General features: G+C 36.3%; 1 protein-coding gene across 1 annotated transcript in view; it reads left to right on the forward strand.

The window, feature by feature from the left end:
• CSMD1 (CUB and Sushi multiple domains 1) overlaps nt 1–27,102 on the forward strand; it is a 1,182,441-nt gene that overhangs the window by 712,361 nt on the left and 442,978 nt on the right. The window contains exon 6 of the mRNA XM_062571121.1: nt 21,125–21,237. Coding sequence (XP_062427105.1) covers nt 21,125–21,237 — 113 coding nt within the window. The remainder of the gene's footprint in view (nt 1–21,124; nt 21,238–27,102) is intronic.

Genomic DNA, 27,102 nt, shown 5'->3' on the forward strand with positions numbered 1-27,102 from the left:
TAATCTGTTCCCTTCCCTCCAATCTATCCTCTCCACTTAAGGCTAAAAATCCACTGGCATAGCTCACAAGATCAATCAAAAATCTAGTTATCTGCTCAGCCTAATCAACTTCATGCACAGGAGAAAGAATTGTAAGGAACTACAGGAGGTTTTGTCTCACTCCTTTTCATTTTAGTTTCTCTTTTAGTTAATACTTTCAAGGATCTGAAACTCTCCTTTAAATGCCATTTTTATCAATTCTTGCTTTCCATCTGCAATAGATACTATACACCAGAAAATTAACCCACTTACAATTGGATGGCAATTTCTGCAGCATTAGCAATGTCCTCCTTACTGTGTAGAAGAACAAAAAATGTAGGAGAGGAGGAGATTCTTCTTACTCTATTCTTCAATTCTATGATCAAAATCTTCCAATTCTTCAATTTTTCTAAAGATGAGGAATGTCCATTTCCTGATGTGCCCTAAGCTCATAAAATCTAGTAATACTTAAGTTTTTATACTGTTTTTCTTTGTTTTCACCATACTCTTAACTATTCCAATGAACCTTAAGATACCATTCAAGAAATAATGTGAAGCATGCTTGCATTTTAAGATTAATTTCTGAAAAAAAAAAAATACAAATCCTCTTTCACAAAACCCCAGTTTATTCTGTGCATAGATCCTATTATCTTTCAAAATGTATGATCTGTCTTGGATTATTCTCCTTTTAAACAATATAAACATATTATATTTCCAAAACCAGTGACACAATCCTAATATTCTATAATAGACAAAACCCTAACCATTTAACATACTGTCAAAATGCATATCTAAGATAGTCAGCAGAACAGACCTAGTGCTTGCTCCTAAGGCATGATTAGAATGATTTATTAAATTCAAGAAGTACAGCTCTTATGTGAAGAGATGATGTGGTCACATTTGATGCTACAGTAATGCAGAAATATGTATTTCACATTTCAGGCATTCTTCATTCATTTAGCTTCTATATCCTTTAAATCAATAAGAGATTGAGTATGCTGTGTTTTCTGTATTATGCCAAAAAGAGTGTGGCAAGCATCCGCTTTATATACCTTCAGTATAATACAGAAAGTTAAAGGTTTCTTCCTCTTCCGCTTCATCTTTTTCTCCAGAGGCAATTGCCTCAATATCTGATACCGACCAAGGCAGAGGTTGTCGTTCAAGTATGAGAGTAAAGTTTCAAAGCTGAGAAGTAAATTCTGTAGTTTCAAAATCTGTCCCTCAAAGGAGGGAAATGTGCAGTTTACAGGTTAGCTGATGTAAGACCAGCATGGGCTCTTTCTTATAGGTACAATTCCTGCCAGAAAGCTGCCAAGTTGAAAAGTGGTGGAGATTCTTGCTCAAGACTTTCTATGAGACAGTTAGGATGGTCAAAATAGTACTGTTGGCACCAGAATGCTTTCATTAATTCCCAGAGCTCTCTGTGGAGCTGCTCAAAAGCTTTCCCATTAAATTAATGCAGTATCAACTGATCCTTCAGTTTAGCTGTTAAGAAGAAATATCCATACCCTCATTTCCACCTACAAAAAATCTCTAATACCCTTTTAGCATTCTCTAAGGATGCATAATTTTTTGTTGCATTCAGATGTGGATCTAAGTAGGCCTTGCTTTCTTGTATTTTTTTTTAATTTTAATTATTTTTGTATTTGTTTTCAAATTAATACAATTTAAGAAAGATACTGTTAAGTAATATTTTTCTTCATTTGTATTTTATTTTCTAATGATAATGGAAATGCTGGATTTTTTTTTTTTGATGAAACTAATAACTTTTTAGTAAGTTATATTTTCTTGTTAAGTGCCAAATATCAGTGTTTTACTGGGAGTGGAAGTATCTGAAACAGGAAACACAAAGTATATTTGAAATTTAGGGAGTTTCATTAGCAATTTTTGCATTGCTAAACAATTGAGTATGTTTGTAGCAGGTATGTGTACGGCCTTGTATACTTCAAACTACTAGATATCCAGGGCTTGGGAAAAGAAACAAACAAACAAGCAGAAAAAAGCCCCAAACCCTCTTATTGCGGGCCACTGTTGGTATACTGACATAAACCAAACACACTCAGTCACTTGTACACTTTCTCTTAAAAAAACAAAACAAAATATTACTTTTGCCATTCTTGCTCTTAACTGTACTGTGAGTGAAAGATGATACCTAATATAGCTATATCATGTCAATTTATAAAATTAAGCTTCAAAGAAAACAATGATTAGCTTCTGATTGAAGTATTTAAAATGGAAGAAAGGACGCATAATCTTAATGCTACTTACTCTAACCCACAGTCAGTTTCTAATGTAATATCTTTGCATGGAAAAGAAGAGGCTCAACTGGAATGTTAATTGAGGTGAAGCCCTTTTCATGGAATAGACAAGTTTCTTGGGACAAAAAAGAACCACAGCCCTAATGTGTAGAATGGCAGCAGAAGTCAAAACTGACTTCAACTTAAAAAAAATAATAAAATAAAATAAAAATTCTTTGATAGGATTTTTTTTTTCCTTCTCTCTATGCTATTGGGAGATGGAGTTTTTCACAGGTCATGTGTTAGACTGCTTTTATATCCCAGGGAAAGAATAAATGAAAAATAAACCAGAAAAGTTCAGGATAGTACTATACCTAATATGTAAAGTAATTACTTTAACAAGCTAATTAACTTTAATGGACTGTCCCGCTATTCCCTTGTCTCCTTTTCTGACCTGTCTGTTGAAGCTTTCTGTAAACTTTCTGCTCTATTTGCATAGCTGCAAATAATTTGAGACTGCTATTGTTGGTTAATCTAGAATCTGCACCTGGTTTAATTGCTAGGAATTATAATGAAATGTTCAAGGTGGCAGGGAGCAGAGGAGGATACATAAATCATTCATTTTTCATGCTGTGAAGAAGTGAGAAAATATTTGAAAATAAAGAGATGAAAATGAGAGTAGTATTCAGTAAGGAACAAGAACAGCCAGTGAGAGGCAATAGAATGTCTTGGTTAAAATTTCAGCAGTGATAAGGGGAACAGTGGTGATAGGATAATATATCTAATGTTATACTTTTACACAGTGGGATTTTTAAAGGAGCCTGTAGATGTTATTTAATCAAGGTTTATTGAAATCTTGCAGGGATTAGGAATTAAACAGTTGAGTCCTTTGAAAAAATCTGATCTTTTTAAGGGACACATAATTTTATAGAATTAAACTCCAGAGTTCAAGTCAATCAGTAAGAAGCAGACTTGCAGTTCTTGGGAAAGCAATGCTTGCAGCCTGGTTCAGGGGGGAGGATAACTACACACAAAAGAACTTCAGGTTATTGATTCTTCAAGAAATGTGATTATCTGAAGGCATCTCCAAGAAGTAAATAAGCTACAGTCCTACTTCTCTGAGGCAGAGAAAGAAAAAACAATCTCTTGTATGTAATATTATACTACATTTGGTCTATGAAATCTTTTTTTTAAGAATGTCTTTCATACAATATAAACATAACTTTTAGAATTCTGTCAATTATCTTAGAATTAGTTGGTGGTGTTTGTTGTGTTAGGAAAGTAAGCTGGCTCACTATAGTATGCCTGATGTGGGCAATAAACTTCAAAAAATTACGGGCTGTTTCAAAAAAAAATGATAGAACAGTAAATTAGTCATCATTTCAGCAATTAAAAATAGCAGTGTCTTTAACTAGCTAAGCTATTTAGTGTGCTAGCTCAATAGCCTTCTAGCCATGGTTTAAAAAACAAAACAAAACAAAACAAAACAAAAAAAAAAAAAAAAAAAAAAAAAAAACAAAACTATGACACAAAGTTCATTGTTGCTACTATTTTCTTTACAGTGAGAGACTGGCTGTTAGAAGGAGATAAGAAACATACTTTGAATTTTTCTATAGTTGGGCTAGTGTTCCTGGAAACCCTAAAATATCATCCCCAAAACTTGGGAGCAGCCTGGATTCAGACAGCATTGCTTACTGAACTCCATACTTAGCACAGACCAAGACTGGTTGACTAAATGAATTGTTATATAAAATATATATATATAAAAAAATCCCACCTACTACTGAAAAAGAATACAGAAGCAACTTTCTTCTTGCTATTGGTGTTGCAGGTAGAATGAAGCAAGAATTAAGTATCAGGTTCTCTGTAGTTAGAAATAAGGAAATTGAGTAAGCTCTGTGCCCAAATGTTGAAATAAATAGCCATTTACCTGGCTTTTAGAGTATGCATCATCATATACCGCTATAACTCAGTTTCATTCAGATGTCAGTTTTAGAGAAGACTTCTCTGTCCCACTCTTCACTTCAGAGAACCGTCATCAAGATTGATTAGCAGTGTGAATACCTTAATGAAGGTCATGAGCACTGACATGATGATATAGAAGGCTTCAGATGAGACCACTCCCAATTAGCACAGCATTGCTCTAACTAACCCTGTTGGGAAGCAGTTTATCCAAGCTAATTTAACTGCGTGTCGCCTCACTGGGTGGAATCCTCCCAGAACTGCCTCCTGTTAGCGCCTGTCCTTTCAGTGCTGTGCAGTGCACAGTGCGGGCATGCTCTGTGGCCTCACTGCTGTAGAAGTTTCAACAAGTGTTTTGAAATCTTCAATTAATAAATAATTTACTCTAATAGCTTGAACCTATTAAAAAGGCAGCAGTGTTCAAGTACCATCCAAGAGCAGAACACCTGCTTCCTTGATGTACTGATAATTGTATCATTTTAGAAATAACATTATTGCAGAGTTAGATGATATCTGATGTGAGAGTACATCCCATTTTGTCTCATTCATTAATGTCTGAGGCATATTTATTTGTAGCTATAATAGCCAAAAATATAGCAAAAATATCTTCTTTATATTCAGCATTTACTCTAGAACACTAAATGAAACTTACATATTTTAATTACCTAGTATCATAAATGATAATAGTAACTCTCTGGAAAATGTCCTCTATGAATTTCTTATTTGTTTGTTTTCGGTTTTCTGTGGCTTCATCACTAACCTTTGTCCCTGTGGGGTTTTGTTTGTTTGTTTTTTTTTTTTGTTTTGCAGATATGCCATGCATAAGATTTGCATGTTGCATGATACTGATTCTGTGTATTGGCAGGCTATGTATGAATAAATCTGTTTTGGGGGCTTTTTGATTTTTAGTATTAAGGTGAGTTATTTTAGTGAATACCTGCCCTGTTGCTTATTTTGTTTTCTGTGACACTTGAGAGATATTTCTCCTGCTGAGCCAGACGAGATTATGCTCACTTAAGATGGTACCAAACAGTTAATTCAGAACCTAACCAAATAGGGTGGTATTGTATTTACATAATAAGAATGCTTTAGAGTAAAATATGCCATAAAATAGAATGCAAAAGTTTAAAATCAGTTTGGAAAGTTTTATTTTTTGGTTTCAGTTTTTCAGCTTTAGGGTGATTTTTTTCATTAGTTATGATGCATTCAATGTATTATGCTGAACTCCAGTAGGTACAGTGCGTCTCATTACCCTGCTGATGTAACTTGGAAATGATATCTCATTCATTATGATTTCAAAGAAATAAGGCAAGTTTTGTGAACCTGGCATAACTAAATATCAATTACTATTAAGTGTAGTGATTATTTGGAACTCTTCATTTAAAAAGTTACCATTTTCTGATAATTACCGAACAGTGATTTTGGGGGCCAGGAGTGGACACTCAGTTTTTCTATTTGCTAATAACTACTACTTAAGGTTGCTGTTTACAGACAAAAAGAGGGGGAAATCCATTAAGACTGTATCATTGGAAAATTGCATTTTTACCTCCATAATTTTATTATGGGGGGGGGGGGGGAACTTTGTGGTTTAGGTATAAATAGAGTTACTTTTTTCCCACTTAAACAGACTAAATAACAAAACTACATATAGCTGTGAATACAGAAAATATGATCAATGTAATGAAAACTTCAGTAAATAAGTCAATTATTGGCGAGATATACTAAGGATGGAAACATTTGCCTTAGCTGTTTGTCAAGACTAATTTTGGAATTGGCAGGGAAACTTCTAAACTAAAGGTTAATCCAAATATCAGTGAAACCCAGCAAGGATAATTTTGCCACTTTAATATCAATAAAAACAGATTTCATACTGAAATCAGCAAATACAGTGTTATTTATCTAAATCAATACTTAGCATGCTTAGGAAAAAAGAGATTTATGGCACAGATCTGCGATCCCAAAGCAAAATCTATTTTTTAGTAAATACTAAGAACATAAAATAGACATATACTTAAGGCTATACCTACATGGTGGGTAGCTTTTTTTAATGTTATCAGGTGAAGATACTGAGCATGAAGACTGTTTGATTGTTTTAATATTGTCATTGCTTGGCTGCAGTATCTCTAATATGTTTCATCCAAGCAGTGTATTTGCTAATCAGACTCAAATTCTCAAACCACATCATACTATAGAACCAACTGCTAGGAATAATTTTTTGTATTATGTTTTAATAGTCTATATTCAGTGTTTTCAACAGAAACATTTTGTAGTCCTTTTTATTAATATGAAGAAACTCTATTAAGAACTCAATTCTGATATCAATTCTTGTTTTCTTCTTTCCCCCCCCCCCCTTAAATATATCAGTTATAGTAATTTAGTATTTCATTTAGGGGGGATTACAGACATGAGTCATTTTGGTAAGGAACATTCCTATACTAATTTTATTTATTCCATAGGAAGGAGGAATAGTTTTCCACATACCAGCTTCCAAAATGAATAGGGATGAAAGAGAAAAACTCATAAGCATAACAGCAGGAAGAGTTGAAATAGAAAAATATTATACGGATAACTTCAAGTAACTCCAAATAACTTCAGTTTCAATGTATATTGTTTGGACTTCTATTTATTTCCCACAAATGAAAACCAACATATGAAGTTAGGTTGAATGAAGTCTTAGCTAATTAGGAGCTAATAGTTTAAAAGGCAATATAATATGAGAGACTTAAGGGTATTTGCTGAGAGTTTCATGAACATTTTTAGTCAGGCCACAGTTTTTACTAGCTCGTTTGCTAGAATGACCATTAGCAGATGCTTAGGGAAATAGTGTAAACAACACAAGATGTAAAGAAAACCACCTTCAGTTACTCTGCCTGCGTTATAAAAGCCAGCATTCCTGAACTGAATGTTCATTCAGCTGTCACAGTTAAAAACTACTTGGGAGTTGTCCCTTCACTAGTTCTTTATAAATCTATAATATTTTGACTTACATCTTCTAGCAGCGAATTCCACATGTGCAAAGTGAAAAGCACTTTCAGAGAAGATATAAATAATTGTCAGAAAAACTGATAAGTCAGAAAAAAAAATAGGCTGACTACGGCAATATGAACATTCCTTATATTCAGCAAACTACAGATAGCTCATTATTGTAGGCAAGATTGAATTTTACCTCTGCAAGAACGAGGACAAAGTAAAAATTGTCAGAATATTGGAATTATTTTAATTTAATACCAACAAGATAGATAATGGTGCATAACGCGATGTTATGACGTATAATATTTTACATATTCAGTAAGAAAAAAGTGGAGTTACATGTTCATTTTTGAGATTTTTTTTTCTCCTCCCTCCTTTAAGTAATACCAAACCTGTTATCAGATCTGAGTCAGTTGGTAGTTATATTACTTTTCCTTTCAAAGTCTTTGTACAAGTCCTCCGCAGATGGTAAGAGATCTTGTGAGTAGTCCTGAGAGCAACTTGATGTGAAAAGCGGCTTCTCTTCAAGATATTGCTAAATGCAGGAGAAGTGGTTGAAATCTGGTTAATGTGAAGTAAATATTGTTAATAGCACTGTAAACAGTGATGCTACATTTGGTAGAAAACAGCTTTGTACTGCGGAACATGTGTACCAACCCAATTTCAAAGAAAAACTTTACTGAGTGGAAAGGGTAAACCACGTTAATTATGATTTGGGCAAGTAGAAGGAAGATAGGAGTATGCATACATGTCAAAACCTGCAGATATAGAAAGCATCTGCAGGTTATACAAATAGTCCCCAAACTCAGTAGGTCCTGGCTAGAGTTTAAAAAGCAGCACGAGATAGTACTGTAATACAAAAGTATTGGATGGTATAATTAAAAAAAGAAAAGTTTCATATATTGTTGAGCTATGTGATGACCAAGGCTAGTGCTGTGCTACACACCCAGCTTTAGCGTGCAGCAATCCCAGGGAACGTGGTACTTGCTCACAGCTGCTGGGCTCTTGCGCTCTGGTTAGTCATGCGATTGTGTTAGGGACGAGGGGTATAAAACCATTTTTACTCACAGTACATCACGCTCTCGTGTGGAAAAGTAGATGTGCATGGACACACATGTGGCAGAAACCTGACAGACCTGATTTAGGTTGGAGGTGTCAGAGGACCACTGAGCACAGTTAGGGTTTTATGGCTTCATAATATCTGTGAGTGTTAGGCAAGCTGCTGCATGCTTTTAGACTGGAAAGAATTTCTTCCCATGCTGCCAAAATGAAGAGAATTACATATAATATTTAATCTTCCTCAGAACAGGTAAAGGACTATTTTATTCAGGAAACTATTCTAGATTGACATTTTTGTAGTTCTGTAGATAAGTGTCTTGTATCAGTATCTGGTTTATATGAAGCACATACACCTAACTGTTACCATATTCAAAAGGATAAGAATTAAGATTCTGAGGCATCTTCCTTGCTACAATGGGGAGATAACTAGTAACCCCTGAGATATCCTGGCGTTATGACTCTAGGAAGAATCACAGTGTCTAAGAAGTTAGCATGAAGCTGTCTAGAAAGGGGATTATGTGACAGCAGCCCTCAAAAAAAATTTACTGCAACTGTTGGGAGTAGCAAGCAATAGAAATATTTCTGTTTTCTATTTGCTCGTACATTTGTTTCTTTATAATCTTTATAATCTAATATTTTAATACAGATGTGTAAGGAATATAGGAAATATGACTCAAACCTTCCTGATCTCCAGTCTTACTGACTGAATATGCTTAGGATATACACCAAGATGTCTCTTCTCTGCTGTCTCTCTTTGGACTGAGATTCTTGCATCTTGGTTGCAGAATACCCCACTTTGCTGTTTGCTCCTACGCATCCTGTACCCTGATGAGCAAGCCTTTCTGTGGTTTGTGGGAATTACTCAGAAACTGTAGACTGAGGAGGAACCCAGTACTTCCATTTCATAACCTCTAGGCTGTAATGCATAAAGATAGTGGCTGTTGCTTACTCCATTTTCTTTATACATACCAATTCTCTGTAAAGCACACTGGATTCTGAATGGACAATGATTCCTCAATTCCCACTGACAGCAGTAGGTAAGACCTTGAGAGCTGAATTCAGATGAATTTATTCATCTTTATAAGTTAGGTATGTGAAGTGAAATTTTGAAATCTAGAATGTGTCTAGTTCCCATCTCTGAGTCAGGCTTTTCTGATTCAAGGAGGTACAAGATTAGATGGACTTCTGTTCCTCAGGCTATCTCTAACTGTCTAATACGTATGAGTTTCTTATTTCTTATTTATTATTTTTCTTATTATTCACTCGTTGCTTTTAAGCTGTACAAATGTAAACATATTTGTGGAAAAAGGAAAGTGCATGATATGCAAAGAAAACGTAATACTTTATTGACGGACAAAACCATGCTGAATGTATGCCACATGGTATTGTAGGATGTCACCTTGCACTGATCAATTAATCTATTTTACCATATACATAGAGATTGAACAATATTTATAAAACTTTCTCATCCTGGTAGTTTTTATCTTCTATTTTGGTTAAATAGGAGTTGTGTTATCTCACGGAAGTTTATAAAATTCCATAAATCTAATATAGGCGTTTAAAAATATATTTTGTGGGATACTGTTTTGGAAAAGAAATGCAGTCTCAAATATTGTAAGAAGACAGAGCACATTTTTCAGAAAATTATGTTAAAATATGTATGACCCTATCGTTGAAGATCTGAAATCCTCTCTCTCAGCTCCTCTCAAAGAATCAATGGTTGGAATCAATGAGTTATGTTCTTTCACCAGCTACTATTTAACTGTATTGTAAGATAACAGCATTTCATTGATTTATAGTCTGAGAGCACTGTAATAGAAGACCATAAAAGGAGATAGAGAGACAATCATGAGATTTTTCTTCTTTCATGTTTTATTAGTATTTCAAACTGATCCTAAACTCAGCCCCTGTAGTCACTGCAGAGAGATGCAATCCAGAAGAGCTTTTAGCCGTATACGTAAAGTCATCCTCTACAGACTATTGCTGTATGTCCCCATATATTCACCGAGCTTTTTGAACACAGAGAATTGCCTCCTTTTTAGTAGGAAGAGACAATATATGACTTCTATCCGGATGGCAAATGAAAACATAAGCAAAAAATTTTAAGCTATGAAGTATTTCTTCCAATGGCTTTTTTTTTCTTGATTTCTGCTTTTCAGTAGTTATTTTATCACAAAGCTAAATGGGACACCTAAAGCCTTTTCATTCAGGAAAATCAAACAACCCATCCAGTATAAAGTACATATAAATCAAATAATCAAAGTAAAAATATAAATCAAATTAGCTTTGCTGAATTGAAAAACAGTTTCATTATATTTGTATATTCATTTTAGCTTGTTTTGAAAAATCTTATAGTAGTAACAACAAATGGAAAGACTTAACAATATGCCTTCTGACACCTTATCACTACAATCACTTGTATGAATTTGGCATAAGAATATATTTTCCAGAGTATTAGAGCATATACTTTTTCAGTGGAGAAGTATAATAGATACCTAATGTACTCTAAAATTCCCATACTATCTGCAAAATGTATTATTTTCATATCATTTAGATAAAAATAGTTTTTCATAAAAGTTATGCTTGTTTAAAAATACTAAAAGTGTGTCTGTAGGTTTCTATTTTCTTTAGCTTCTGTGACTAAAATTAAACAGTCCTAGAAGATCAGCATCTGCATGAGAAATAACAATGACATTGGCAAATAATAAATATTTCATATTAAAATTGGTTACTGAACATTGTTTTACACATCTGCATTTTGGAACATGTCTGGTGAGATGTTAATATTATACTAAGTAGAACTGTTAATAACTAATTTAAAAAAAAAAAAAGCTTGACAACTTATATTTCCATAAGTAATTTCTAAATTTTGTTGAAGAAATTCAAAATTTCCCTATATGAATCACAAGAGAATTCATTAAGGGATTAATCTGAGTACAGAAAAAATATTTCAATTTTTAGATTTTTTTTTTTTAAGGTCCATCTGGGTACTATAGCTGCAATACTGTTAGATAAAAAAAAAATGTATATGCTGTAAAGTCTATATTTTGTCATAGCTGCTATTAATAATTGTACTTAGCTAGAGAAGGATTTTTAAAGCAGAATTTTATATTCCAAATGCTCAATTACTGTATATGAGTAGTGGAATAAAACCCACAGTTTAGCTTTATCATGGTTCAATTGTGAAGTTATTCTGTACTTCCCTTTCCCTTCAGGACAGCTGCCGTATTAACTCCTGGACCCTACACATACCTTCTCTGGGTCTGGACATAAGAATTCCTTGCAATGCTGTGCAAGAGCAACTCGCAGTACTTGAGGCTTGGGTTGAATATCACTGTGCTGAACAATAAAATCTAATTGATTGCCGTGTCCTAGATCTTAATGTTCCACTTCCGCTGGACTATGAAAGTCATATATCAGCAAAAACCTAGACATATAAGGAATTATTGTTGTATCATTCATCAGCTTGAAAGCGGTAATGATCTTCCAGAGGAAGCATATTCTATCCAGAGTGCCACAGAATATTGTCGCTATTATGTTTGTCAAATATCAGAGCAATAATCAAGAAAAATATTTGCTAACACTGTTGATAATAATATAATATAATAACGCTCTTTTTCAAATAGCAATTCAAAAAAAAAAAAAAAAAAAAAAAGAAATCCTGTCTTGGATTTTAACCTCCAGGCAAACACAAAGTATGTGCAAGTATAACACCCAGTGATACACACTGGATACACGGAAGAGGCTGGAGACAAAATGAGAATAAGAGAGAAACTGAGAAGGAGGTTGACTTTGGAGAAAGAAGTTCTAAGATCTGACATATAACATAAGCTGAATTGCAATAGCATTTATATGCTTGTGGTGAATTTCAAATTTAGATATTTACTGATCTAGTCACCCTAGCTCTTTTAAAAAGCAATGAAGAAAATGGTCACTTCTAGGGAGAGATTCATCTGGAAGTTTGAAATATATCAGACGGCACGCACTCCCAAAATACTTACTTCTCTCCATTGACTCTAAAAGGAGCTTAGCTGAGGTGGATGTTGCTGACAGCCATAATTAAATAAGATGAATCCCATCTTTCTCTCCTCATTTTACCAGGCCACTGTTTGGAGCATGCATGTAAAATTTACTCAGGCAATTAGAGACACTTCTGGAGCTACTTGAGAAGATATGTTTTGAATCAGTTTTTGAGACTATATGTCTGTTTTCTTCCTAAAATTACAATTTAAGGAATCTGAGTATGAGCCTGCCCCTTAAACTTTTAGTTGTTTGATGAAACAAATATAATGTGAAATAATTTTATCTTAAAATATAGTAATTTAGTTTTAAATAGTTCAGTGGTCAGTGTGGTTCAATGTAAAGTCAGTAAGTATCACGAGAAGGAAATAGGACAGATAAATTTTTACCAGATGGAGAAAAGGTTCTATAATGATGTATCTTGAAATTTGATGTCAGTCTTACCAATTTAATAAGTGATTTTGAAAGTTGATGCTAGTGAGGAGCAGCAGCATAGGAACAAGGGATTGAGGAAGGAGTAGTAAAAGCTGGAAGAGAAGATGCAAAAGAGACAGCCACAGCTCGTTTTGCAGGCAGCAACAAGTTGTTAAATCATCTCACCACTGTGAAGCTGAAGCCCCAGCATGCCTGTTTCAGTATCACTTGTCCCCTCTAATGTGTGTAAATACAGATGCATAGATTTATGTCTGTATAGAGGTAAATCATGTACCAATATAAATCTGTATATTTATAGACAACTAAATTGGACAAAAGCAACCAAATACTTACTCCTGATTGATGTCACGTATAGTCTCATGTATCTTAAAGATACAAATTTGAGGTAACTGACTTAAGGTAACATGAGGTAACATTCTTTTTCTAGAGACAGTCTTTAGTATATAGGTATGAGTGTATATGTATGAGTGTATACACACACACACTGTCTTCATGTATTTGCTGCAGTCATCACAATTTGTCCCTTTGTAAACTTATTTTTAAATTTTATTTTCTCTGTTAGTAAGGAGCAATACTTGAAAGGTCTCATTTTGACATATCTCTGTGGAGGCTCTTATAAATATTTTAGATGAGAAGATTTTAATATGGAAATTAATTCCAAACTGAAAATTATGATCCTGTGTTTTCTTTAGCTCTTGACTCAGAGACTTGTTATGGAAGCTTGGTAAATGTTTGTACAATATTTCCAAAAGAAGTTAAAAGTATGAATACTTCTCTGGTTAGATGAATACAGACGTAGCAAAAGTATTCAAAACTGAGGAAAATTAAGTTTTGGTGGAAAGTTATGTGTATTTTTTTAATCTTAACTTGTTCTTATAGACACTTTTTTTTCAAATCTCATTTTATTTTCTTTACACATGGTTCAGTTTATTTTATTTATTATTTTGTTATTTTCTGGAACAAGTAACATCAAGGTTTATCCAAGCAAATATTGCTGTTTGACTCAACACAAAATGAGCAAAATAGCTAAATAGCTAAAATAGACAGAAGGATGAGGGTAAATGAATTGAAAAAAAAAAAAAAAAAAAAAAAATCCAAAAAGCACAGATTTAATTTACCTTAATTCTTTCTGCATTTTCAATTTCAAGAGATTGAATTAACAGTAGTCTTCTATGATAAGAGCAGATCATGTTTTCGTTACCATCAGAACACTGTCAACAACTATATAAAGAAGAAAAGCTTTGATTTACTTGTTCAGATACATTAATTATTTTCCTTTTTCATCAAATTCGTAGTCAAATCAGAATCTTTTTTTTCTGTAGATATTTCTCTTAATTAAGTGTAACATTATATTGTGAAAGCTGAACTTTGAGTTAAATAATATTTCCTAACTACTAGAAAATTTAACTGGACACCAAAATATTTTAAAGGCAAACTGTTTTAATAAAATGTCACAATCCCTTGATAGTGCAATGGAGACTTCAAAGGATGCTGTGTGTATATGTGACATATATTAGGTAAGGAATGCATCACATCACTCCTTCAAGAGTCTACAAAAATTAAATGTTTTAGTATTTGTATATACAGTAGATTACTGTCTGTGTGAGGATATTATGGAATAGAAAACAAAATTAAAACACCAAAAAGGTAATAAAACATGAAAAAGATTGTTTACTCTTCACAACATTAAACAGTAAGAGAGCCTCCCCTGCTAGCTGTGATTCTGCTGCAGCCAGACTATGTTCACACCTAGAAGGAGAGTAGGAGAGTAGCACAGTGATATTCTAATTACTGCTTGTATGTTTATCAGCAGAAGTGTTGTATCATACTAACACAACTATACAGCTTGGAAAACTTGGTCATGTATCTCTGTAAGGTGCTGCAACCGGCAGCACACACAGGAACTCCTGGGAATGTCTACCTTGTTCCATAAGGCAGTGCACAATCTAGGACTTGGAAGCGAGAGATGAGGTTCTCTGTGCAATCTTCATTTTGAACCCTCAGATGTATGCATGACTATACAATTCTATTTGAAAAATGATGTTCTGTTTGGCTGGTTGGTTGTTTCCCCATGGGATTGCTCTTTAACGAGTCACTAGATGATTGATACTCAGTGAATGAACATTTCATGTTTCTTTTAATCTTCTTCATTCAGTACCTGGCCTTGAATATCACAACATTCAGAACTGTCACTTTTCAAAGTGACATTCATTTTTAACATTCTGATCTTACAGGCTAAGGCCCTAACTAGCATTAGTAGTAGAGACTCAACACCTGCAAACTGGACCAAGTATTTCCAGCAAATGCCAAAATGACTTAGAATATGTACTTATGAAAAACCTGATGAATGTAATTTAGATTAGATGTTAGCCTTTCTATCCAAGACAGGCTATTACATGGTAGGCCTTAGAATCAGCTTCGTAAAAATATGGCATTGTTCTTTTTACAGCAGAGAGGGGGAAATACAGGAACTCGAAGGTACCTGAAGAGTTTGATTTCTCTTATTTTATTCCCCAAACAATAAATGACTTCAGTTAAAAAAAAAAAAAAAAAAATCGAAGTTCTTTTAAGATAGCATTGGATAACTCCTCAATCATTTCGTTAGATGAAAGTTTCTAGGGAGGACTGTGATACTAGAAATTGTGACCCTTTGCCTTATCTGAATAATCTCTGTCTGACATTAAAGACTTCCAAGTATTCAGTCTTCATCTCATTTTAGACTTAAAATGTCGTTAGCCTTTTCTGAAGAGAATTAAATTCAGATCAGATAGGGTTTTAGATATGACTTTGCTTTAGTTGCACCCAACAGATTTATAGTTGAAATTATATTGAAAATGGATGTGTATGTAGCAATTCTACACTGTACCCATAGATTTTTAGATTTGCCCTTCCTGGAAGCTCTGATGTCATCTGTTGGGAAGTACCACTTGCACATGATGAATGCCGCCAAGTGAAATTCTCTGTCTGGGGGCATACGCTCCCTTCTGCGTATGCGTTGTGTTTGCTCAGCAGGGTTCCAGTCTAACCCTGCTTTAGGGAGCTGCTGTTGTGGTTAAGAAAGGCCCATGTGTCATACACTGCTTATAAGCTTGCTTCACAATACAACTAAATTAGCCACTGAGTCATGTTTCAACTACTCACTGTCTTTAATTAAAACATAGATAGAATTGCCAGCCAAGAGCAAAGAACATATTCCTGTCTGGTAAGCAGTAGCATAGAAATCATACAGCTAAATTACAATTGTGATAAAAAAGGTTGTTTTAAATATTGCGTCAGTTTAATGATCATATTGTCATTATCTTTCTTAGGGTAACGTAAAGGTTTGGTATCTCATAAGGTTACAGAATCGCAGAATCGGTAAGGTTGGAAGGGACCTCTGGAGATCATCTAGTCCAACCTCCCTGCTCAGCACCTACAGCATGTTAGACAGGGTTGCATATTCAGGCAGGCTTTGAAGATCTCCAGAGAAGGAGACTCCACAACCTCTCTGGGCAACCTGTGCCAGTGCTCCATCACTCTCACAGGGAAGAAATTCCCCCTCACATTCAGGTGGAACTTCCTGTGCTTCAATTTCTGCCCATTGCCTCTTGTCCTGTCACATGGGACAACTGAAAAGAGTTTGTCCCTGTCCCCTTGACACCCTCCCTTCAGGTTCTTGTACACATTGATAAGATCCCCCCTCAGTCTTCTCTTCCCCAGGCTAAACAGGCCCAGCTCTCGCAGCCGTTCCTCACAGGGCAGGTGCTCCAGCCCTCTGATCATCTTTGTAGCCCTACGCTGGACTCTCTCCAGTAGCTCCATGTCTCTGTTGTAGTGGGGAGCCCAGAACTGGATGCAGTAGAGATCAGGCCTCCCCAGGGCTGAGCAGAGGGGCAGGATCACCTCCCTTGACCTGCTGGCCACAGTCTTTCTAATGCACCCCAGGAGACCATTGGCCCTGTTGGCCACAAGGGCACATTGCTGGTTCACAGTCAATTTGTTGTCCACCAGGAGTCCCACGTCCTTCTCTGCAGAGCTGTTCTCCATAAGGTCAGCTCCCAACTTGTACTGGTGCATGGGGTTATTTCTCCCTAGGTGCAGGACTCTGTACTTGCCCTTGTTGAACCTCAGCAGGTTCCTCTCCGCCCAGCTCTCCAGCCTGTCCAGGTCTCTCTGAATGGCAGCACAGCCCTCTGGTGTATCAGCCACTCCTCGCAGCTTGGTATCATCAGCAAACTTGCTGAGGAGGCACTCTGTCCGTTCGTCCACGTTATTGGGGGACAAGTTGAACATGGTGGGACCTGGGTCCTACCCAGTACTGAGCCCTGGCGGATGCCACTAACCACAGGCCTCCAACTAGACTCCACGCCACTGATGACAACCCTCTGAGCTCTGCCTATCATCCAGTTCTCAGTCCACCTCACTGTCCACTTGTCTAACCCACACTTCCTGCGCTTCTCTAGGAGGATGTTACGGGAGACAGTGTCAAAATCCTGGCTGAAGTCAAGGTACACAACGTCCACTGCTTTCTCCTCATCTACCCAGACAGTCATGCCATCAGAGAAGGCATCAGGTTGGTTAAGCAAAATTTCCCCTTGGTGAATCCATGCTGGCTACTCCTGATCACCTTCTTCTCCTCCATATGCTTGGAGATAACATCCAGAATGAGCTGTTCCATCACCTTTCCAGGGATGGAAGTGAGACTGACCGGCCTAGAGTTGCCTGGGTCCTCCTTCTTGCCCTTCTTGAAGACTGGAGTGACATTGGCTTTCTTCCAGTCCTCAGGCACCTCTCCAGCTCTCCAGGACTTTTCAAAGATGATGGAGAGCGGCCTGGCAACAACATCCGCCAGCTCCCTCAGTACCCATGGGTGCATCCCATCTGGGCCCATGGATTTGTGGATGTCTAGCCTGCCCAGAAGATCTCTAATCCTGTCATCCTCAACCAAAGGAAAGTCTTCCTTTCTCTAGGCTTTCTCCCTTGTCTCTAGACTCTGAGATTCCTGAGGGCTGCCCTTAACAGTGAAGGCTGAAGCAAAGAAAGCATTCAGTAACTCTGCCTTCTCTGTATCCCTTGTCACCAGGGCCCCCACCCCATTCAGGAGCGGGCCCACATTTTCCCTGGTCCTCCTCTTGCTGCTGATGTATTTGAAGAAGCCCTTCCTGTTGTCCTTGACATCCCTTGCCAGACTCAATTCCAGCTGGGCCTTAGCCTTCCTCGCCACATCTCTACATACTCTGACTGCATTCCTGTAATTCTCCCAAGCAGCCTGTCCCCTCTTCCACATTCTGTGTACTTTCTTCTTCTGTCTGAATTTGGCCAGGAGCTCCTTGCTCACCCATGCAGGTCTCCTGCCTCTTTTGCTGCACTTCTTACTCATAGGGATGCACTGCTCTTGAGCTTGGAGGAAGTGATGTTTGAATACTAGCAAGCTCTCCTGGACCCCCACCCACTTCCTTCTAGTGCCTTAACCCCTGAGATTCCTCCAAGTAGATCTCTGAAGAGCCTAAAGTCTGTTCTCCTAAAGTCCAGAGTTGCAATCCTGCTTGTTGTCTTACTTCTTTCCTGCAGGATCCTGAATGCCAGCATCTCGTGGTCACTGCAGCCAAGGTGGCGCTCAACCTTTACATCACTAAGTGGTCCCTCTCTGTTGGTAAGAACAAGGTCCAGCAGGACACCCTTCCTCATAGGTTCCTCCACCACCTGTGTCAAGAAGTTGTCATCGATGGATTGTAGGAGCTTCCTGGACTGTTTGTGCCTTGATATGTTGTCCTTCCAGCAGATATCAGGGTGGTTGAAGTCCCCCATGAGAACCAGGGCCTGTGATTGTGAGGCTACTTCCAGCTGTCTGTAGAAGGCCTCATCAACTTTCTCTTCCTGGTCAGGTGGCCTGTAGTAGACACCCACAACAGTGTCCCCCATGCTAGCCTGCTCTTTGATCTTTACCCATAAGCTCTCAACTGCCTCCTCCTCCCCGCCTAGGCAGAGCTCAGTGCTTTCCAGTTGCTCTCTTACATAAAGAGCAACTCCATCACCTCGCCTTCCTGGCCTATCTTCCCTAAAAAGCACATAGCTATCCATGACAGCGTTCCAGTCAGGTGAGCTATCCCACTGTGTCTCTGTAACTGCAATGAGATCATGAGTCTGCTGCCACACACAGATCTCCAGTTCCTCCTGTTTATTCCCCATGCTCTATGCATTGGTGTACAGGCATTTCAGAGATGCAGTCATGCATGCAGGTTTCCCAGGAGGGGTGTAGGGGGGGGTTTCCCATAGCCATGTCCCAAATGCACATCCCCAGCTGCATGCACCCATTGGAGGCCCCCCAACCTGACTTGTGTTTTATTGACTACCCTCTCTCTATAACTCTCCCCTTCCCCCTTCCTACCTAGTTTATTCCTAGTATTATTCCTAGGCAGAATGTGCTCTTATAATGATGTTCTTTTACTTCATATGCAGTAATAATTTACTTCATAATAATTTACTTCATATTCATATAACAATGAATATTAATATTTCAGACAGGAGTCTCACAAATTCTAAATTCCAGAGCTCAGGAAATACAAGATAAAATGTTACTACATGTATATTTAATTTCAAAAGGGAAAACAAAAACAAAAAAGCATTGTTTCTGGGAACTAAGTTCATGTATTTGGAGAAATGAATTATCAATTCAGGAATGTGAACTGCAGCCTAGATATAGTGAAAACTTTTAGATTTAGCATACATACATCTATCACTAAGAGGTACCACCAGAAAGTATCATCCTTTTGGTAATCCACATACATTTTTTTTTCTTTTTTTTTTTAATTATACTATGCTAGCTCCTAAAGGGACAGCCAGATTCTAAGTAATATTGAAATAGACAATGCCAGTTTGTAGGTAAATATAGTTTGAGTGCCTTCTCCAAAAAGTGTTTAAAATACACTCTTTAGGTCATTTAAAATAAGAGTTTATAAAAGAACTCCATTTGAGTGAGATGTAAAAATATGAATAGGGTTAAATATTTTGACCAAGGCTTGTACAAACTGTAAAATATGTTCCAATATTTTGAAAAAAATAAATTCTCCTTTGAACAGTCTATCCTTTCCTTCAAATCTATTAAAATAATTGTAAGTAGAGTTTTGCTATTCCTCAGTTTCTGAACAATCAGATGAAAAAAATATAAATATGATTAGACATTTCTTTCATGTAGTTTACATGACCTAATAAAAAATTATTAAGAATTTCTATATTTCAGAATTTCTATATTTCGGTATGTTGGTCTTATTCCATTACAGAAGGAAAAAGGATTGACCTGTGATTCTAAATTTGCTACTCTGGCATCAGTATTCCTTAAAATGATGAGTTTTCTAGTGATCCAAGATCTCTAATAGAACACTGAAAATGCGTGTCTCCATGAGAAGGCATCTATTTCACTAAATTGATAAATTTCAGTGGTCAAAAATCTATTTCAGTTTTCGTCTTTTTTGCACTGATAATATTTACAATGTGTAAATTAAAGTCAACTACAGGCAAACTTAACTTCATACACAGCATCGCTTAGCTGAGAATTTCTGATACTGATCAGATTTTGTTTTGTTTCAAATAGTAAACATTTTTGAAAGTGAGAAACTACATTTCTTGTAGTCCTCCAAAGTTATTCAAAAAGAAAAAAAGCCTAAATCAAAAAGTCAGGGCAGAGCTATAAGGCAAAGCCACCTGGTAAACTGGGACAGGAATGTACAGCCCGTCAGGAACTCATTCATACTCACAAACGGTGGGGTGCACTGATAGACCGCGGTCTGACACACTGTGGTCCAAGGGCCTGTTGCCTAGAGTAGGTGCACTCTTTCTTCATAATACCCATAATTAATGCAAGCTAATTACCTTGCTTTGGTTCAAATTAATTCAATTTAAACTTTTGTTTGCTAATACAAAAAAGCCCCCCAGCTATTGCAGGATAGTTATGTACCTATAAATTATCACTGAAGATAAACATTAACTTGTAGCCATAACCCTTATTTTTTTTCTTTCTTAAGGCCCGAGGTTTGTTTCTCTGTGAGGTAACTGAACAGCAGAGAGTAGATGATAATGTTTTGTCATAGTTTAATTTGCTTTTCTTTGCTAAATGATTTGCCACACATAAGTGTACACACACACACACACACACGCACACAAATACACACATGCACACAAAGAAAATTGTTTTTCTGCTTTAATTCACAAAAGAGTCATTTGGAAAGTTTGACCATGACTAGCTGTAATGGAAAAAAAAAAAACTCTCACAGTACGATAGTTGCTAAACTAATAAGAAATTGAGACTACATTCCAGTAAATTGCTGTGGTTAAACATATTGTAAGCAGTACAACATATTTTGGCTTTGGGGGGCTTTTTTCTCTTTAAAGTAGTCTAAACATGAATTTTTGCATGACTTACTTTAGGTTCTATTTTATTCTTTCAGGTTGACTGGTATGAATCTACCTTCTCCTGTTATCAGCAGTAAGAACTGGTTACGACTCCATTTCACATCTGACAGTAATCACCGACGGAAGGGATTTAATGCTCAGTTCCAAGGTAAGAAATATATAAGTGCATCACAAAAGTCTTTTTCCTCTAAGCATAGCTGGAAGTAATGGTGGTAGAAATTTGTGTTTAAATATCAGGAACATGTTGCAAAGAACTGACAGCTGTACTACTCCTCCTCCTCTTACCCTGAGTAGCTGTTATCGACGTGAGGTCAGGCATCTTTAGAGATTTACTTTTGACAAAAGTATCTGTGCTTCCCATACTCAAATTATGTATTTGCTTACTTGCTTTTTCTGTAATAAATTATTTTGCATTCAGTCAGGTCTTTTCTTTAAAAACATGCTTGGAATTCAACTTGCAGAAAGTCTGTTCCACACACAGGCAGTCCCCTATCAAAATGTTTTCTTCCTTCATTATTCTTAATCAAGCTCTTATCCTGAAGCTACATTCATCGCTAGGAAATTTAACTCCTCCTTAGCACAGCATAAACTAAATATCAGGCTCCTGCATAGATTTACATAAATAAGTTTAAAGGAAGACAAGAAAATGTCAATGTTGCTGTCACTTGCTGCTTAAGTTCACTTAGATATTCATTAAAATGCAGTTTTTTTTTTAATGGAATCTTTATTGATTTTTGTACTTTATAAATCATCATTCAGGATCAAAGGCCTTGTAGTCATTACACTGAAAACAGAAGAGCTCTGCAAGGCAAAAATTCACTCAGCTTCTTACTTCATCTGTGCTTTTAAATTCTGCACTTGCGTCAGCTATTTCAACATTTATCCTACACACCAAAAGTGTATTCAGCTTCTTACTGTGATTAAGCCTTTTATGAGTTTAAAACTACATGGTAGGTCCTGTATAATTTTAGAAATTACAAAATATGCTACAATAACCATGTTTCTGGTGACTATATGACATATGCATAAAATATATACAGAAACATTAAACATACATAGTCCTTTTTTTCTTTAAAAAGATGTTGATGATTATATGTATAAATAGATATCTGCGCCGTGCCATATTATTTTGGCAGTTCAAGGTGGGTATGTATTTTGTGATATCTTGCACTTATAACTTATTTGTACAAAGTTTACTGAGAATATATATCACTGTTGACAACTATGAGTTTAAATGTGCTACTTTATGTTAGCTCTGTGTCTTAGACCTGTAACCAGAGGTTAACAAATACAATGTGTTTTATCCTGTGGATGCACCAGAAAATTAAGGATCAATAGAATAACAGAGGAAAGTTTGGGAGGTGGTAACAAACACTATAAACTACTTTTCTGTTCTTTTTCAGTATCTTATATCTGATCAAATACTCACCATGGAATTAAATCTTTAGCGAAATATCTAGGGAGATCATTAGTTCAGATGTATGTCTGTTGCTGTGCATAATACATCAGACATTTTATTTGGGTGTAAGTCTAAAACTTGAATCTTGTAGAATACTGCACACAAATGACAGATATAAGTAGCTTATTACATTTCTGAATCTTACAATTCTGGAAAATTCTTTTTCTCATTTAAATTATCCTTTTAACATGCAGGTTGATGCAACTTTACTGTATTAAATGCAAACATATATGAATTTAATGAGTCACAACTATACAGAACATCTTAACAGGGTTGGTAACAAATCAATAAATTCCTATGTTAGTGTTAGAAGCATTCTAAACTGTAACTTGAAAACTAGGAAACAATCTTTCAGCACTGAATATGCAGAGGATGAAAACTCAGAGCAGTATTCAAAATTAATTTATCAAATAGTTTTATTAAATCTTTATATTGAATTTGTACTTGAGAAATAAGCAATACTTTAGGCATTTTATGGTAAGCAGAAGTGACACTGATATTCATAGCTGACAAAGCCTGTTAGTATTACAAAATCACAGAACGAGAAGGGACCTCTGGAGATCGTCTAGTCCAGTCCCTTGCTCACAGCAGTCACCTAGGGCAGGCAGCTCGAGGCTATGTCCGGACGGATTTTGAGTATCTCCAGAGATGGAGACACTCCACTCCACAACCTCTCTTGACCACCCTGACTGTAAAAAAGTCTTATATTAAAGTGGAATTTCCTGTGCTTCAGATTGTGCCCACTGTCCCTTGTCCTACCACTGAGTGCCACTGAGGAGAGTCTCGCTCTGTCTTCTTTGCACTCTCCCATCTGATATTTACATGCGTTGAAGAGATCCCCCTGAGCCTTCGCCAGACTGAACAGGCCCAGCTCTCTCAGCCTCTCCTTCTGTATTTTCAGCAGCTTATTAAAGCTGAGAAACAACAACTTTGATGTTTTCATTTTACATGCTTTTCTCAAGTAAAATATTTTCTTGAGTCTGTCAGGACAAACAGGCAAGAATCCTGTGAACTATGTGACCTTGTTTCCCAGTGGCAAATCTGGACTATGATAGGATGCCTCTAAGGTCACGTTGTATCCAGGCACGATTTTTAATTTTGTCCTGCCGGCAAGTCATGTAGTATAGGCTACTTGACCCTGAAATTTCCTGAGGAGTTCTTCCCTTATGTTATACTATACCTCCTAAGATCTTAAGCACACTATTGCAGAATTCCCCCATATAATTGGGCCTGAATTATCGTTGAACTCTTCTGTCTATGAGACAGTTAAAATAAAAACACAGACTTTCTGAAGCAATCACTAAACCATAAACACTCACCTCACTCACAGTAGAGTGTCGGTTACCAATCTGTCCAAAACCCAAGGATCTTTATGATTCTCCCTGTATTTTCCCAGGGTTCCTGGATCTTAGCCAGTCTTTTCAGGGCATCCAGGACTCCTCTTTCTTAGATTCCTTTGACTGCTTTCTTCTTTTGCTTCTTAGAAATAATTGTCCCTTTAAAATCAGTCTGAATCTTTTTGTGCTTGCTTGGCATTTTCATTCATAAATTGATTTTTATGTGTGTGGTAAAGCTGTACAATCATGCTGCAGAAGATTAGCAGTCTCCATTGTTTTGGGGAAATCAAAGTAGTCAGCAATTTTGATTGACCTTTGCAGACCTTAGTTACTAATTGAAATTAGCCCATTAAACCTTTCCAGATGGTGAGTTATTAGGTGCTAAGGTCCTGATAACAAAAACATTTTTAAAATAGATATTGGGTACAAATGTTTTTTATAGACAAAATTGCAAAAAGATATTCCTCAGAAGGTTGTAGCTTGTGCATTTAGAGACTGCATCATAATGCACCATCTTGTAAGTATGTGATAAAATTTCCATATTTTATTTGGAACTTTACAAATGTATTGTACGTTTAGTGTTTTTAATGCTAATCTATTTGTTTTGATCTTACACATCTGTTGTGTTTTCTCTGGGAATTAGGATGAGAAGGACTGGAACCCTCCAGTCCTGGAAGTCATTACCTCCCATATCCTCCCCTAGGCATGTCATAAAAGAGTTATTCAACCTTTCTTTCTGCATTCAGACAGCAGCTTCTTCTGGCCCTACTCAGTCTCCATCACTCGGGCGAATATAAAAGAATTTCTATTTTATGTATGTTGCTGAACTGTTATTTCATTAGTATGAAAGCCTCTTTGGAAATGTTTGTACTTTGAAAAAAATGTATTGTAGTACTAAATTTAATCACTTCTGTGGAAGAACAAGCATATAATAAGAAATTATAAACTTAATGGACTTAAGTGACAGACTGATAAGAGCCAGAAATATGTAGGTTTAACTCATTTTTACATTTTGGAAAGACAGACTGAAGAAGATTAAAGGGCAATTTTTTCCTGTACTATTTTGGCCTGCTTTTAGAAATAAGACATTTAATTTTGAGACTTAAGTCTTGTTTCTAAAAAGTAGTAATCGTCAACCTAATGGAAAATGAAATAGTACCTATTGTTACTTACTTTTTTGAGACTCTAAGTTCAGTTCTAGCTTAGAACTGGCCACTCTATTCCTGTGGAGCTGAAATTGTTTCATTTTTTGGACCTCACCAGATTTATCACAAGATCCTAAATCCCAAATTCCCAAATAATATTAAATAACAATAACATACACCAAGCCCATTGCTGTTTTATTTGATTGTCTGGTTGTGAGATTGCTTCAGTTACTGGGAGGGAGGACGGGGAAAGCTGAAAGGTGAAGCGAATGTTGTGAGGCACTTACTGAATCCAGCAGCCCAGCAGAGGTAAGGCTGATGCAGCTCCATCCCGCAGGTCCAGCCACCAGTGAGAATGAGCAGATATCCCCAGCACACATATGCTCCCTGCACACACACACACACACACACACACACACACACACACACACGCAGGTCTCAGTCAACCTCCAGACCCTCACAAACCCCTGGCTCCCAGGTCACTGCACCTACCTACCAGCAAGTCCTGTGCAATCCCCAGCTGCTCTTCTCCTGTGCCCCATACTGCACTGTACTGTCCTGTACTCCGAGGCAGTCTTCTCTTCAGTGCATGAAGTGACTTTTTCATTTCCATAGGAAGAATTTGGATTTCAGAGTTTATCTACTGTTAGCAAAACTGGCTGGACAAACAAATTCACTATGCATAGTTTTATATCTAATTGGTAGTTCCAATATTTTAATAAAATAAATTCTAATAATCCTGTTTGTCAGTTTAGAGAGCAAACAAAGGAAAGAAAATGAAATGTTTTGGCTTGTTTACTAGAATTAGTTTGGGTTGATTGCAAAAGGCTAAATTGCAGCAATAATGTTGCAGCCAAAATAACAAGATAATAAACGTGATGTAATTTGATATGAAGTGAAATGAATAATTAAAGTAATATGTTAGAATTATATGCTTGAATACATTAACTAAATGTAGTTTTTAGATACTTGGCAAGAGGAATATATTAATAAAACCATGTAGTACAAAAGGTATGCCTGGCTGGTAGGTTTTTGGACTTTTCCTTGAATCATCTTTATTGTCTCATCTTCCCTTAGGCCAAACTAGAAGATTAAAAGATTGAAAAATGAACAGATATAGTGTGAAGTTGTTTATTTTTCTCTTGCTATTTTGTTTTGTAGCTTGATCTTTTGATGTTGATTTTAGTGATAGAAAGGTTATACCTCAGTTTGCTAGTAGACCTGTGGTATTTTTGTGATACTTTAAGAGTATCTGTTAAAAGCAAATCTGGTTTAAATGATCTTCTCTAAGCTGACTGCCACCAGCAGAAATCACAGTGTGACAAGTGCAAGCCTGTTTTGCCCAGCCTGTGTCATACCAGCAACCTGTCGAGGTGAAATTCTGCTCTCATGGAAGTTAGCACTCTCAGTGAGTGTAGCTGGACTCCATTCTTGGTCTCCCTTGTTCTGTGGTGGCACCGTCAGAAATGAAAAGATGTTACATCCACTCAGGTGTGGACCTCTTTTTTCTCACTTTTCTGTCCCCATCTATGCTGAAGTGCAAAGGTCTTTCCCATATCCTCAGTGGGAACTGTAAAGCATGTGATTTGGCTTATGCTTGTGCTTCAAAAATACGTTAAAAAAACTCACAGAGGTCAACTAATTAAAGCTCACAGTCTCTCTATAATACAAAGCAAAATATTTTGTATTACTTAATTCATTGTCTTCCAGCTGTACCACTTGCTAGCAACAAAGGTTATCAATATGAAACAGAATGATTTAATAGGTTTGGGAATGAGTTCCATGTTTTTGCACATTTACAGCAAGTATAGGATAATTGCTTAGGTTTCATGTATTTACAAAACACTAGAAGAGAGTTTTTGTACATTTTCTTTTAGTTTTTATTTTAAAATTAAAAAATCAGAATACTTTTTTCCTGTATTATCAAAGACTAATATGCTTAAATTACCTATTTATTTCAACATAAAATAAAAATTTAAAAAAGTGTCCAAAGCAAAACCTGGTTAATGCGTGTATTCCACTTTCTATGGCAAAATTCTGATCTCTGTGGTAGAGTGTTTCAAATTACGTAT

This window comes from Rhea pennata, chromosome 3, assembly GCF_028389875.1.
Source record: "Rhea pennata isolate bPtePen1 chromosome 3, bPtePen1.pri, whole genome shotgun sequence".
Taxonomy (NCBI): Eukaryota; Metazoa; Chordata; class Aves; order Rheiformes; family Rheidae; genus Rhea; species Rhea pennata.